The sequence below is a fragment of the Mesoplodon mirus genome (genome assembly GCF_964341445.2).
Source record: "Mesoplodon mirus genome assembly, chromosome: 3".
NCBI lineage: Eukaryota > Metazoa > Chordata > Mammalia > Artiodactyla > Ziphiidae > Mesoplodon > Mesoplodon mirus.
The window spans coordinates 162,261,564-162,277,983 of record NC_138978.1 but is presented as its reverse complement, the minus strand read 5'-3'; the positions used below and the strand labels follow the sequence as shown (position 1 = coordinate 162,277,983).

Sequence of the window (16,420 nt, the reverse complement as noted above, 5' to 3'; positions counted from 1 at the left end):
GCTGGAAGCTTTATGACCATCATTTTTTTAAATCCTCACAACAACCCTTAACATAAACATTATTATTCCCATTTCCAAGCTGGGTAAAATGAGGCTCAGAGAGGTTATATATATAACTTGCCCAAGGCCCAGCATCAAAATACATGTTTTCTCAACTGTACTATGCTACTGAAAAGGAGCAAGGGGAGTCAACACAAATAAATACAATGCACAGAAGAAATGTAGTTAAAATTTTTCTTTTTGTTAAAGACAATAGGTAGCCTAAATTACAGTCTCATATCTAGCGTGCTTGTGTAATTCTTATTAACCATAATCTCAAAACTGACATATCACATTCAGAGAGTGAATAATCTTACTCTTCAGGACCACACATTTATTTTTACTTCTTGTTGGTTGATTGCTGTACTTTTTCAAGTATGCATATTTTGAGAAGCTGTAGCTTAGTCTATACATTTTTAGGTACATGAGGGAACAGAGACAAACTATTTTCTCTTCTAAAGGGTGTTTTGCTTACTGCATTACTGTTTCTATAATACTATACAGTTAAAGCTCAATATACTTCAATCTACTCGATTCTAAATCCCTCCTATGGTAAATAATCAGACATACAGTGGAGAAATCCAAGAAATGATTCTTTCCTTTCCTACTCATTCACTTTCACAATGAAAAAATTTTTTAATTGAAGTATAGTTGATTTACAATGTTGTATTAATTTCTGCTGTACAGGAAAGTGACTCAATTATACATATATATATTTTCTTTTTCATATTCTTTTCCATTATGGTTTATCCCAGGACACTGAATATAGTTCCCTGTGCTATACAGTAGGACCTGTTGTCCATCCATTCTATATGTAATAGTTTGCATCTACTAACCCCAAACTTCTAGTGCATCCCTCCCTCACCAACCCCTTGGCAACCATAAGTCTGTTCTCTGTGAATCTGTTTCTGCTTCGTAGATAGGTTCATTTGTGTCATATTTTAGATTCCACATGTAAGTGATTTCATATGATTTTGTCTTTCTGACTTAGTTCACTTAGTATGATAATCTCTAGTTGCATCCATGTTGCTGCAAATGGCATCATTTCATTCTTTTTTATGGCTGAGTAGTATTCCATTGTATATATGTACCACATATTCTTTATCTATTCCTCTGTTGATGGACACTTAGGTTGTTTCCATGTCTTGGCTACTATGAACAGCGCTGCTATGAACTTAGGGGTGTATATATCTTTTTTTTTTTTTTTTTGCGGTACACAGGCCTCTCACCGCTGTGGCCTCTCCCGCTGTGGAGCACAGGCTCTGGACGCGCAGGCCCAGCGGCCACGGCCCACGGGCCCAGCCGCTCCACGGCACACGGGACCCTCCCGGACCGGGGCACGAACCCGCATCCCCCGCATCAGCAGGCAGACCCCCAACCACTGCGCCACCAGGGAAGCCCTATATATCTTTTTGAATTAGTTTTGTCCAGATATATGCCCAGGAGTGGGATTGCTGGGTCATATGGTAATTCTATTTTAGTTTTTTGAGGAACCTCCATACTGTTTTCCACAGTGGCCGCACCAATTTACATTCCCACCAACAGTGTAGGAGGGTTCCCTTTTCTCCACACCCTCTCCAGTATTTTGTTTGTAGACTTTTAAATGATGGCCATTCTGCTGGTGTCACAATGAAAATTTTCACAGTCTGCTAGGTCTACAAAATAGTTCCACATCCACAGAGGGTGCTATGAAATAGGCACTTTCCTTTGGGTATCTGGGAAATTAGTTAATATCTTCTGCTGTTGTTACTCAAATATAAATCCTTTATCAATGCATATCTGAATGAACAGAATGGTTTCTTCACTGCTATTCTTCCCTGTTGCCTTTCTCCCTAGTAGTAGTACACCATCACTAGATTAATCATTCTTAAAAAATCCATTATGTTACTCCTGTTTTTTTTTTTTTCTTTTTTGCGGTATGTGGACCTCTCACTGTTGCGGCCCCTCCCGTTGCGGAGCACAGGCCCCGGACGTGCAGGCTCAGCAGCCATGGCTCACAGGCCCAGCCGCTCCACGGCACGTGGGATCCTCCCGGACCGGGGCATAAACCCACGTCCCCTGCATCGGCAGACGGACTCTCAACCACTGCACCACCAGGGAAGCCCTATGTCACTCCTTTTAAAAACACGCACACATGCATGCACACACACAGTAGTACAAGTTGCTTAATCTAAGCATCGAAGCATCCATGGTCTGGATCCACTTTATCCAATTATTCTTCATGAAAAACACATATCTAGATTGAGCTGTTTCTGCTACCTAACCCTATTCCCACCTCAGTGGCCATCAAATAGCACCTAGCTTTTATAGTTCATGAAAGGCCACAATTCCCTCTTGAAGATGTCTCTGACTACTGTGGCTCATACTAATTTCTCCATTTTCTCCCCCATTACCTCTTCCAAAGTACTTTCAGAATATCTCATACTATGGCACCTGATTACATTCTGGCTCCTAATTGTTCTTTTTATTTAATGAGTTTCTTATTGTCTCACTTTTTAAAAATGCCACTGACTTATTATAGAAAGAGTCCAGTCGTTCAGCAGAATGTCCCATAGTCCAGATTTGCCAGTTTACTTTCTTTTGATGTCATTACATCATTATCACATTTAATAGGTTTTATTAAATTTGGGTTCAACTTTTTTTGTTAAGAATACTTCAAAAATAGTGCTCTGTGCTTCCTATTGAGACAGGGCCTTGAAGAGCACATGGTGTTTGAAAGGGTGAGGATGTACGTATGTGTGAGAGGATAAGGGTGAACTTTACCGGCAAAGGAAAAACATGTGCAAAGGCATAGATGGAAGTAGGTAAGTATGTGATGTATTCAAGGGAGGAAACTATCTACACTGGCTGGAGTAGGTTTTCCATACTGTTCATGGCACTGGATGCACAGGTTTCATCCTATCCAGCCCTGCCGAACCAGGATTTCTAGAACTAGAGGCTCAGATATCTTTATATTTACAGAGTTCCTAAGGAAATTCAGATGCTTTGCCAGGCCTGAAACCCTCTGGTCTGGGGAACAGCATACATATAAGTAGTCTGCTCTTCGTATGTCAAGCTCATTCCTGCTTCAGGGATTTGGGGCATGACTTACAGCACCTTCTCTCCATTGAAGTCTCTGTTTAACTATTACTTCCTCAGTAAAGTCTTACTTGATCACTCTGTTCAAAGTAACCAACCTACTTCACTTATTTCTTAGTGCTTATCTGATAGCGTCTTATTTATTGTTTTTGGTCTGTTTCCCTCACTAGAATGTATGCTCCCAGAGTGTGGACCTTGTCTGTCTTGTTCACGGTGGTAATTCCAACGCTTTTTTTTTTTTTTTTTAGTTTTATAATTTATTTATTTTATTCATTTATTTATGGCTGCATTGGGTCTTCGTTGCTGTGCACGGGCCTTCTCTAGGTGCGGTGAGCGGGGGCTACTCCTTGCTGAGGTGCGTGGGCTTCTCATTGCGGTGGCCTCTCCCGTTGCGGAGCATGGGCTCTAAACACGCGGGCTTCAGTAGTTGTGGCACGCAGGCTCAGTAGTTGTGGCTCATGGGCTCTGGAGCGCAGGCTCAGTAGTTGTGGTGCACGGGCTGAGCTGCTCCGCGGCACGTGGGATGGGATCCTCCCGGACCAGGGCTCGAACCCGTGTCCCCTGCATTGGCAGGCGGATTCTTAACCACTGCGCCACCAGGGAAGCCCAGTTCCAATGCTTAAGAGTCCTGGGTATAAAAGGTGTGTGCTATATATGCAGGATGAATGGATAAAATTGGCAAATTTAGGAAATTCTTTTTGGAACACTCCTACGTAATGTAGATAGAAAGCAATAAAATTATCCTTTAAGCCTGTTTTCACTAAGGTTGGGTTGTAAGTACCTTCTTAGAGAATTCCTCTTTGTATTTTGGATATTTTGCTTTATGATAGCTCATTTCACCTTACTGTTTAAAAGGAAAAATTGAGATACATTTCATAGAAGATAACGGCAACCCTGAACATCTATCTAATCAGCTCAATAATAATTTCCAAATGTACTTAATGGACTATTAAATCAGTAATTAGAAATTAAATTTTGCTAGGCTGCAAAAGATGTCAAAATTATGTATGCTCAGACTATGATATTTTAAAATTAAAATTTTATTTAATTAGCATTCCTCGGAGAAAGATATTTTAAAATTAAAATTTTATTTAATTAGTGTTCCCATAATCTATATTAAAATTTACTTCTACCCTGATGACTTATAAAAATAGAGGCAGGGCAGTATAAACACACAGAAATAGCTCATGGTGGTTAACAAAATTCACTGATACAGAACTGTTAACAACAACCAAAAAAAAAGCCCACAGAAAAAATGATTTAGGGTTTGAGGAGTAGGGAAAAAATATGAATAAACTTTTACATAAGCTGTTTTGTGGGGTGTTTGGAAGCATTGCTTCCTTTCACCCACACTTTTGTGAGCTAAAGTTAATGGATTTCTATTGCACTCCTGTTGTCACTATTGCCTAATGCTTTCCTATGGATGAAGCAGACACCTGGTTATTTAAGGAGGAGGATAAATGGGCCAAGGCAGCTTTCCCTATCCCCAATTCACCAGGGAGCGTTTGAGAATTCCACCTGACATGAGGACAGCACTGTGCTCTTAAACAATCTGCAGTTTGATCCGATTGTTCCCCAGTGGGGGAGGTAGGCCACAGCTCACTCAAGAGTCATTGATTGGATTAACAGCCTAATTCCCAACAGATGAATAGAATACTGATGTCTTGTCAGCCCAGATCACAAAAGGAAAACACAATCTGCTTCTACAGCTCAGAGATTTAACCCTCTATTTCCCCTGAAGCTACAATTTCAGTTTTTCATACTGTAATTTCTTCAGAACTATTTGCCGATAAATATAATCAAATGGTGGCTTTTATCACCATCCACACACTTTCATCCTCTTTTAGAATAATTTTTTAAATCTTTAAAAACATGGAAAGATTTTTTACTTCAGTTTTTACTGTCCACATTAGTCCTGCTGCCTAAATTCTTTCCTGGGTGTCCAAAAGAAATATTACATAAGCTGTTTTCTTGGGACCCAATAAAAAAGGACACAGCCTATGGGAAGAGAGGTAGCAAAATCCACATATTCAAAGATAAAACTATTCTGAGCTGTTTTTCTGGCATAAGTGACTGATTTTATTAAGGGGAATGAATGATTGTATTAAGAGTCTCAATAAATGTTCGCTTTAGTTTATTCCCCTACTCTACCTCTACCTCCCAACTGTAATTTAATAACTTTTGTGTATGGCTGTACAACTAAAAGTCAAATAAAAAGGTATTACTTCTGGTATTGATTTAAAAATAACAAAAGATTTCAAGTCATCTATGAATTAGAATTCTATAATAAAGATATACATGCCTTGTCTGAGTAGCAAAACAGACAAAGATGCAGTATTGTGGGCAACTTTAATGATAGTTCATTTTGTATACCTTTCTGCCTAGAGCCTGCCAATATAGCAAGAAAGACTGATTTTAGCCAGTTGTGAGTAAAAACAATGATGGTAGTAGCAAATCTGTCTACTGCACTAAGCAATTTATGTGTTCTCTTATGTAATCCACGCAACAACCTTATGAAGTAGGTATTAAGTTATCTCATTTCACAAATGAAGAAACTGAAGCTTAGGTAGGTTAAGTAACTTTGTCTGAGGTCACAGGATTTATAAGGTGCAGAGCCAGAACTTAAATTAAGTCTCTGGCTTCAAAGCTTATGCTCTTCAACACTACTGGGATTTTACGGGTTTCTCTGTATATCTTCATATTTATATGGAGATTTTTCAGTATCTGAGATTTTAAAATAAAGATTCAGCCTTCTCTTAGAATCTATTATTCTCTTGGAAAAACATCTCTGTGTGTACAAATGTTCTCTTTTGGCTTCTCTTTTTCTTTAGGAATGACTTTCAGGATAGCCCCCTAAAGTTAGCCACATCAAAACCAGAAAACTTTTTTGCCTATGGCTTTGGAGTCATATTCAACTTCTATCCCTTTTCTTTACCTCTTATACTGTCCTTCATCAAGTGAAGTTGATTGAATTCTCCTCCTGTACTGTATCTGATTCTTTCTTTCTCTACAGTAATGGACCTTAACCAGGTCCTAACCTTCTAATCCACTAATTCCTACAAGAGCCTCCCTAACAATTTATCTGGTCTCCTATCCCTTTTGCAAGCACTGTCCTAAGCATGCCATTCTTCTACCTGAAACTTTGAAGCATATTCTAATTGTCTTCAAGTCAGATAAGAATTTCTAACTAAGGATTTCCCTAGCTTTTAATAGAATTTGGCATATTTTTATGGTTTTAAAAATTAACATTGTACATATAGGAAGTTTAGATCAGTTCAAATATGAGAACATATACAAAATTGTTTATATTATTCAGTATTATACTATTACATTACAATCTGATTCTTTATGGTAATATATGCTTCCATAATACCTATTATTGAAAAATAAGTTACAGGAAAGAGAATTCATTTTTTGGAAAGAACAAGGAAAAAGTTCAACTAACAACAATTAAAATGCATTCACAAAATATGTAGAACGTAAAAGATCTTTATGCTGCTCCCACAGATCTTATTTATGTATCTATGTATGTATTTAATTCGGACATGTTTTCTTTCTAAAACAAGTAGTTAGAAGATACAAATATCATGAACACATTCTAAATCAAGACAGGCCCTATTAGAGGTTCCCTAGAAGGCGGAAGACCTTCAGGAGGATGATTCCCAAAGAATTCCTTTCTTAGCTATTGGAAAGAAGGTGCAATAGAGTGCATGAAGAGGCAGAAATGCTTCCTTGCATGTTAAAGACAGAAGCACTTCCATGGTGGCTAGAGACGTGATGCTCCAATGCCACAAAGGATAGTTCATAGCTATTTTTTTTTTTTAATGAAGGATTTTTGTTCTTTCTGTGTGAACTCAAATTCTAAGGAAATTTTGATAGTCCTCAATGACATAAATTGGAGAGGCAGAAATCTTTGTTCTGGATGCCCTGGTCAGGCATAAAGTTAGCTGACAATGCTGGAAACCATGGTAGGCATGTCCACTAATCAATCTTTAAAATATAATACCCTAAAAGATCTATTGTTTTTTAATAGTACCGAGAGGTTTTCACATCCTACAGTCTACAACTTTAGATTCCTATCATGTAATACAAAAACAGCATTTTAGCAGATATTCTAAAATAAGTCATATTAACTTTAGTTACCCTCTCAAACAGTAATGTTAATAATATCAAACAGAAACCAAAACCAACCAAAAAACAAATGAATAAATTTCAGTAACAAACAATTTCAGTAACAAGGAAAATCAAATCAATGGTGTATCCTTTGTGGTAACAGAGATAGACTTGTCTGATTGTGGAAACCAGGTTAAAGACGAGGGCTTGGACAACTGTGCCCTGAAACAAGCAGACTGCAGGTTTTATAAATACATACAGAAATAATTAAAATATAAGGGGTTTAGGGGGATTAATCTCCTTTAAATAATCTCTGCCACAAAGCCTGTAAAGACACTGCTGGCACCAGGCCCATGTGAGACCAGCTGTCAGATATCAGAGCAGGAGAGAGATTAACTGCTCCCACTTCTGCACTGACCTCCTCTTTGCAGTCTTCTCTGGACTCCATCTTCAGTACTCACTGCACCACAGGGAAAGGTCAGCAGAATATACCTGCTATCATGTGGATCATTATCATTTGACTTGATTACCTATCCTTAGCTGAGGAGAAAAACCAAAACAAAAAAGAAGGTTGGTGCTGGAAGGGAATCACAAAATGTAGGCTCAGAGGACTCTAGGGAAATGCAGGAGGGCTCCAGAAAAGTGCTGATTACCTGATTCCATTCATTTAACCCATAGAAATTTCAAAGTCACCTTTAATTATTTTCAAACTGAGTTTTAAGTAATGCAGATAGTACCCTTACTCCCAAAGGAAGCACAAAGCAACTGATAACTCTTTAAAACAGTAGCATTTGTTCTGCTTCAAAGCTAGCCACAAATTCAACAAATATTTTTAGAAGGTGACAGTGCAATGAATAAAACAAATCAGATAGATTTTGGGGGGCCTCCTCTATATTATATGGTATTTCCATAACTTTAAAAGGAAACCATTAAAAAACAGACAAACAATAGCTTCGCAGATGACATGAATCAATGTAGAAGTCTTTTTAAAAATAGAGTGTCATAAAATATAAGATATATTTTATGAAAAAAGATTTGTTTGGAATTTACTTGGACAGATAGAAGAAAATAAAAGTGTGAAACAGAAGAACATTATGAATCACTATAAAGCATTTAGACACTGTAAGAACAGATATACATGTACGGATTAGCATATGTATTCTTCCACCAGAAGAAAATCAGACTGAGTACTGGACTACCTTCTTTAAAAGGGTCTATCTGAGGTTCCTAAGTTTCTTTCTTTCCAGTTTTCCCTCTATGATTTTCAGACACCAACAAATCTCTCTGCTATAATTTCTTCTTGTCAAAAGGTGATTATTTTTGGTCTCCTATTTACTTCACAGGCATGTTTTAAGGACAAATGAATAAATAGTATCTAACTCTCTAGACTCTTGCGTAAAAGTAGGCTATTAGATCAATTCTAAGTATTTCAGAGGAAATACTACTGATATAGCTAGAGTGAAATATTCTGGATAACACAATTACCATTATTTCTTACGCAAAAATGATCAAGTTTCAAAGAATCAGAATATCAAATGTAATTTACTTTTTAAAAAAATAGTAAGAAGGTGCTTTGGGTTTTTACATAGTTAAAGGGCAGAAGTTCTCGTTAAAAAGAAAATTTTAAATATCAGGATACCATAAAAAACAGCTTCATTCTACTATTAGGCAATGGGTCATAGAAAACTTATGTTCAGTTTCTATTTTTTTCAGTAACATAAGAGCTCCCATACTTTTCTCTCCTGCACTGTCTCTAAAATGAAAGCTCCATCATCTATGTTTTCCCTCCCTTTGGAATGGGTTTTGAAGACTGCCAAAGAGAAGGCCAACTGTCAAATACATGCCTGTCCACTCAAGACTATATTGATGCCCATCAACACATTTTTCACACATCAGAGTGCTCTCAGATGTTAATGACTTTCAGCCTAAGTGATTTGATTCAAATTTTGAACCACTGATCCAGAGGTGAGTAACTTTTCACAGATCCCCTAGGCCAGTGGTTCTCCAAGTGTGGGCCTCAGAGGAGCAGTATCAGTTCCACCTGGAAACTTGTGAAAAATGCAAACTAGGCTCCACCCCAGACCTATGGAACCAGAAACTCTGGGGGTTGGGCCCAGAAACTTGTTTTAACAAGCCCAGATGATTCTTATACTAGTCAACATTGGAGGACCACTGCCCTATGCTTGTATATTCTCTGTAAATGAGCACCATCTTTTGGACAAATAGAAGTAAATATCAACAGCAGTGAACAAACTGAATGTAACAAAAAGTTCACTAAATTATTATTTTAAACAATTTATCTTTTCCTTAATTTTTAAATTTAAACATACTTGGCAGGATTTCTTTTCATCTTCCAGGGAAAGGCTGCCCATCAGAAAGACCATTATACTCTGGTGCACTGTTTTTATAGTTCTATAACATAAACTGACATTTATTGGAGCTTCACATAAGATTTTTCCATCAACGGATGTGTTGGAAGAGCAATAACCAAGTATGCTGTGTTGGGCAAATACCTACACATCTGGATACTTTTCAAAGCCATCAGGCAAAGGGGGTCAGTTGAATTTTTTTTACTGCACAGGCTAATGCTTTAAAAGTGTCTTGATGGAATCAAGGAAATTGGATTGTCCCCCCATTTGCTGGGCTAAAACAAGCCTTTTTTACTTATCCCATTAGAGGAACACAAGAGAAACCTTTTAAACGTCACTAAAAATTTCCCTGCATGGCAGAACCCAGTCAAAAGGGTTTTAATTTTCTCTGAGAATTCTTAAGTAATGCAGTATGTCAAGGTTTAATAAATTGTAGGAGGGGATAGTTTTTGTTACAGGCAACAAGCATCTTTTTTTTTTTTTAAACAGGTGCTTAGACATCTCTCTATTGAGAGAGGTTAGGGCACTCAAACAGTAGAGAGCTCAACTTCAGTCCAAATAACAAAAAAAATGAACCATGATGGAATCTGTAAAATACCTGAAACAAATTTTTAGGACACTTATAAAAAAGAAAATATTTTAAAATGTATTGAAAGTGATGGTTAATCTTTTTATATGTGATATTTTCATATTGAGCTTCCTGAAAAATTTCTTGAAGAATTTGGCCTTGAACAAAGCCCAAGGAGAGCACAGAGATTAGGCATTCAACCTTCTCTCAAAAGGAAGAGGTACTGCAGAGTGAAGAAAGGCTGTGTATTCCCAACCTGTAATAGGGTAAAACCCCACATTATACAACTTTCAAAATATTGCAGAAACATCAATTAATAAAAGCAAGTTGATATATGTTATATGGATTGCACATATCTATAGAAATATGATATATGAAATACATGAATACCTACCTTCTATGATCATATATTTATTTTGGTGTATTTGTTGAATGGATATAACCATTAAACATTATGGGATTTTTTGTTGTTGTTGATTCTTTCCCTCTTCAATAAAATATTAAAAGTACTTCCAACCATAATATAGAGGGAATGCCAGAATGGAGGACTTAAAAAAAAAAAAGGGGGTGGGGGCTATCTATAAATAAGGGTGGTTCCTTTCTGAATCATCACTTTAATAGAAATATTTTTAACCATACTCAAATGAGTATCATACACCTGTCCCCTAGCTCCCCACACAAAGAAGAAAAAGAGGAGAAACCATGCCGAAGAGAAAAGATAATATATCTATTATTTTGAAATAAAATTATTAATAATTAAATCATGTCAACTATTCCTCTATTATTACCTGCTTTAAAAAATACTTTTAGCTCACATCAGGGTCAGATGGTATGGGGTTCAAAAACAAAATAGTTCTACAGGGGAATCCCGCATGCTTTACTAACCGCTCGTGTTTTGAGTCTACCCTATGACCACAGCTATTTCAGAGGGAGGCTTAGTGAAGTACCTACCAGCTGACAAAAGAAGGATGTGAAGCAGGTTGGGAAAAAGAAAGATAGATAACCCTTTTGTCATGTCCAATCAGCCATCCCTACAGTTCTGATAAATATGCTTTATTAATTAAAATTTGTACTTAAAAGCTAGTATCCTCTTTAATGGAAACTTCAGCTTTATTACTTAAGTTCTTAACAACTTAATGCATTTCATTATTATTTATTCTATCCTGGATATATAGGGAGAGATAGTTTTCTTTTCTTTTTTTTTTTTTTTTTTTAGCTGTTAGCAATAACTCAGAAGCTCTGGATGAAATTCTAAGTTGTTAGGCCTTGAGAGTTGAGTAACTGAACATCTCCCAAGTCTGTCAACTTTTGTAAAAGAACCATCAATTATAAGAAGACAAACTAACAAGCAACCAAAGGGAAAGGAAGCTGAAAATGGCAGTAAGGGAGTATATTATGAAATTCTATAATGAATATTTAATCATTAAAAGACCCTGTCATTGGCTTAACTTTACTGTTGCTTTCATAGGACCTTTGCTAATCCCAAATCCTTACATTCATGTGAACAGAAAAGCTGAGAAAATTCAGTGTTCTTTTTGCTGGAATGCAGGAATTCTTATTCTGGATTCTTAGATTCCTAGGACATCCATGGAAGGGCTTCAGCAAGTATATGAACGTATTAAAACTGTTTGCGAAAATTCTACATCCATATCCTTTCTCTTTGGTGTTCATAGATCTCCTTATATTCTTCCTAAAAAGGTTAAAGATCACTATTGTAGGGTAGAAGTATAGATTAAGAAGATTGGCCATGAATTGGTAATTGCTGAAACTGGATGATGAGTACATAGAAGTTTGTTGGTATAGTATTCTCCCTAAGTTTGCACATGGTTGGAGTTTTTGTAATTAAAAGATTATTAAAAAAAAAAAACGTCTGTGAAAGGAACTCATTGTATACAAACCAATTCTTGATAAAAGGCTGTGGTAAATCTAAGCAAATTGCTAATGTAAGTGATAATTCTATCTTTCCTTACATCATAAAGTGTAGAAAACGTAAGTGTGGAAATGGCAAAACTTTCAATGATGCAAGTAACCTTACTTTTTGAAATCATTATTCTATTTCACAAAATGTCAAAATTTGACACAAAATCACGAAAAAAGAGAGAGAAAAGGTAATTGGTAAAGCAAAGACTGCAAAGACAAAGGAGGTGGTGGTTTGGTGCTTGAAGGGGAGGGGGCAAACTGAAAGGAATAAAGTGGTGGGTTTAATCAAATCACTTTTAAAAGCTGCAGCCTCTCAGAGTTAACCTTGCCAATCAGAGTAGGCAGGAGCAGAAGCATGTTTGTGCACATTAAACTTTGCCTGTGTCCTTGAACCTATGGTGCACTTCCTCCTCTCAAGCAGCCTGGGAAGGCTTCATAATGCTCACCCTTAGAGAGAACCTTGAATTCCATTAGAAAGCTCCACAGGAAGGAGAAACCCTCAAGTGGCAGTTTGAACCACATAGACAGCTCATACCCTTTACTGATATTAAAAGTCAGCTCATGGGATTAAGTCTGCAAGTCCTGGAAAATTAAAAAGTATGAACAAACTGACAAATGCCATTATACAAACAAGATACCTTTAAGTCGTCTTTCCTCTTTTTTTTTTTTTTTTACAGAAATGGCAAATATTTCCAATGATAACATAAAAACTGGTTACTAAGTCTACAATGAAACTATAACTGGTCTGGCTACAATTTAACTAATATTATAATGGTATTTACATCTGTATCATGCTTTGCTATAAAATCATTCACCCATTTGATGGCCTAGTACATTTTACATACAAACTATACTTTTAAATAAAAGGAAGTATGAAGGTAGATGCCTTGTCTTTCATATCACATCTATTAAGTTACTATAGTTCTACTTTTCTGTACTATGAGAAAGTATTTTATACAATGTACAGTTTTAGTACTGCATGTAGGCAGACTCAGACTCAAGGTGTAGAAGTTTCTAAAAGCTAGAACTTTCTAAGATGGAACAGGCTTTTACTTTACTTTGTGAAGTAAACAGAAATGCTCAAACTGAGGCTAGCTGGCTTAACCACCTTTTGAAAATTCAGCAGAGAGAACTCCTGCATTAGGCTGGAAGTTGAACCAGATGGTATTTAAATTCCCTTCTACCGTTAAGATTTTACAATTATGCTTTATTCAAGGTCACACAATTAGTGGAATAGAAGCTGGAATCTAGGTAATCTGACTCCAAACCTAGTCTTTCTAAACATAAGGTTATAGACCCCTCATATGTCCTCAGGCAGTAAATAGAACAGTGAGGTTAACTGGGTCAGGGAAGCAATAGTGGGGTGATGAGAACTGGAGAGCTCAAGGTCTGTCAACAGAGGGCAGTAGCTACTCAGCTCTATCTGATTGTCCTATGGGAATTTGTGCAGGATTACCATATTTTCAGATTTTTCAAGAGAATCCTAATAGCTGTATTTTATGTGAAATCAACTGACAGTTAATTATAAATAAACAGTGTTCTAACACTATAGGTGCTAAACAAAAATAGATCTTTGGGCTGCATGTGACCCATGCCAGTTTGTGACCATGAGACTGTCCTAAAACATTCCATTTCCAAACTATTGATTTTGTTTCTCTAGATTCTTCAAATTTATCAACACCCTTTATGAAATATAAAAGTCTAAGTTTTAAGCTTTATATTAACTATAGTCTGCTACATATATAATAGTATTTTGCTCTGGTTTTTATAGATGATATTCATTACTACAGTGGTGGTGTTATGTCGGCTTTTCTAAGATAAACACTACATTGCAGTCTCATTGTTCACCTACTGTCCACAGTAACTGTCAACTTTTCTACAGATAATATCTGTACATAATCAGTCTCTATACCTGTGCATATGAATTAGCCCATAAATATTCTATAGCACTTATTTTACAGAAGGATCACCTTTTCTTTAAAGAGTCACTTTTTTTTTCCTGAATTCTTATTCCCAACTTTCAGGCATTATTAACCACTCTCTGAGTGTATCAGTTTGATCATCAAAATGGCAAGCTCACCATTTCCAGACCTCATTCTGTTGACTCAATTGGGAGCATTTTGTTACTTTGTGTAACTCCCGCACCTTTAATTCATCCTCATAATGTGACATTTAGAAGAATAGTTTAGACTCAGCAACACTGAGCACAGGGAGATATATTTTATAGAGGCAGGCACAAGATGGTGGAGTAGAAGGATGTGAGCTCACCTCTGCAAAAACACCAAAATCACAAGTAACTGCTGAAAAACCACTGGCCAAAAAAAAAAATGCTGGAACCTACCAAAACCTACCAAAAAAGATACCCTATTATCCAAAGACAAAGAAGAAGCCACAACAAGACAGTAAGAGGGACACAATCACAATAAAATCAAATCCCATACCCACTGGGTGGGTGACCCACAAACTGGAAAATAATTATACCACAGAAGTTCTCCCACAGGAGTGAAAGTTCTGAGTCTACGTCAGGCTCCTCAGCCTGGGGTTCTGGCAATGGGACGAGGAGCCCCTACAGAATTTGGCTTTGAAGGTCAGTGGGGTTTGATCGCAGGAATTACACAGGACTGGGGGAAACAGAAATTCCACTCTTGGAGGGTGCATACAATGTCTTGTGTGCACCAGGACCCAGGGAAAAAAGCAGTAGCCTCATAAAAGCCTGGGCCAGACTTAACTGCTGGTATTGGAGGGTCTCCTGTGGAGGCGGAGGATGGCTGTGGCTCACTGTGGGGACAAAGACATTGGCGGCAGTAGTTCTGGGACTACTCATTGCTATGAGCCCTCCTGGGGGCCACCATTTTCTCACCAAGACCTGGCCCCACCCAGCAGCCTGAAGGCTCCAGTGCTGGGTTGCCTCAGGCCAGACAACCAACAGGGCAGGAACACAGCCCCACCCATCAGCAGACAGGCTACTTAAAAGTCTTCCTCAGTGAGTACACAGTTGCCCTCTAAACACACCCCCTGACACAGCCCTGCCCACCACAGGGACAAGACCCATTCCCTCCTACCAGGAGGCCTGCACAAGTCTCTCAGACAGCCTCATCCACCAGGGGGCAGACAGCAGAAGCAAGAAGAACTACAACCCTGCAACCTGCAGAACGAAAACTGTAATCACAGAAAGTTAGACAAAATGAGACAGCAGAGGAATATGTCCCAGATGAAGGAACAAGATAAACCTCCAGAAGAACAACTACGTGAAGTGGAGATAGGCAGTCTACCCCAAAAGAATTCAGAGGAAGAATAATAAAGATGATCCAAGATCTTGGGAAAAGAATGGAGGCACAGGGGCTTCCCTGGTGGCGCAGTGGTTGGGAGTCCGCCTGCTGATGCAGGCGATGCGGGTTCGTGCCCCGGTCTGGGAAGATCCCACGTGCCGTGGAGTGGCTGGGCCCGTGAGCCATGGCCGCTGAGCCTGCACATCCAGAACCTATGCTCTGCAATGGGAGAGGCCACAACAGTGAGAGGCCTGCGTACCGCAAAAAAAAAAAAAAAGAATGGAGGCACAGATTGGTAAGATACAAGAAATGTTTAAGAAAAACCTAGAAGAACTAAAGAACATACAGAGATGAACAATACAATAACTGAAATGAAAAATACACTAGAAGGAATCAATAGCAGAATAAGTGAGGCAGAAGAATGGATAAGTGAGCTGGAAGACAGAATGGTGGAAATCACCACAGAATAAAGAAAAAAGAATGAAAAGAAATGAGGACTGTCCCAAAGACCTCTGAGACAACATTAAACACAACAACATTCACATTATAGGGGTCCCAGAAGGAGAAGAGAGAGAGAGAGAGAGAGAGAACCTGAGAAAATATTTGAAGAGATAATAGCTGAAAACTTCCCTAACATGGGGAAGGAAACAGTCACCCAAGTCCAGGAAGAGCAGAGTCCCAGTGAGGATAAACCCAAGGAGGAACACCCTGAGACACATTAGTAAGCAAACTGACAAAAATTAAAGACAAAAAATATTAAAAGCAACAAGAGAAAAGAAACAAATGACATACAAGGAAACGCCCACAAGGTTATCAGCTGATTTCTCAGCAGAAACTCTGCAGGCCAGAAGGGAGTGGCATGATATATTTAAAGTGATGAAGGGACTTCCCTGGTGGTACAGTGGTAAAGAATCCACCTTCCAATGCAGAGGACACGGGTTCGATCCCTGGTTGAGGAACTAAGATCCCACATGCCATGGGGCAACTAATCCTGCAGGCCATGACTACTGAGCTCAGGCACCTCAACTAGAGAGCCCATGTGCCACAAACTACAGAGCCCACGT

At 38.1% G+C, this 16,420-nt stretch overlaps 1 protein-coding gene across 5 annotated transcripts in view; it reads right to left on the bottom strand.

The window, feature by feature from the left end:
• ACBD6 (acyl-CoA binding domain containing 6) overlaps nucleotides 1-16,420 on the bottom strand; it is a 227,427-nt gene that overhangs the window by 61,748 nt on the left and 149,259 nt on the right. Inside the window, exon 7 of one of the 5 annotated variants that reach the window (XR_014293615.1) lies at nucleotides 7,649-7,770. The exons of 3 other annotated variants lie outside the window; for them this stretch is intronic. Coding sequence is in view for 1 of the 2 variants with exons in the window: in XM_082616571.1 (XP_082472697.1) it covers nucleotides 7,744-7,770 (27 nt within the window). In the remaining variant the exon portion in view is untranslated. Of the gene's footprint in view, nucleotides 1-6,540; nucleotides 7,771-16,420 lie in introns of those variants that run through there. One more of the 5 variants, XM_082616571.1, reaches the window with a different exon arrangement.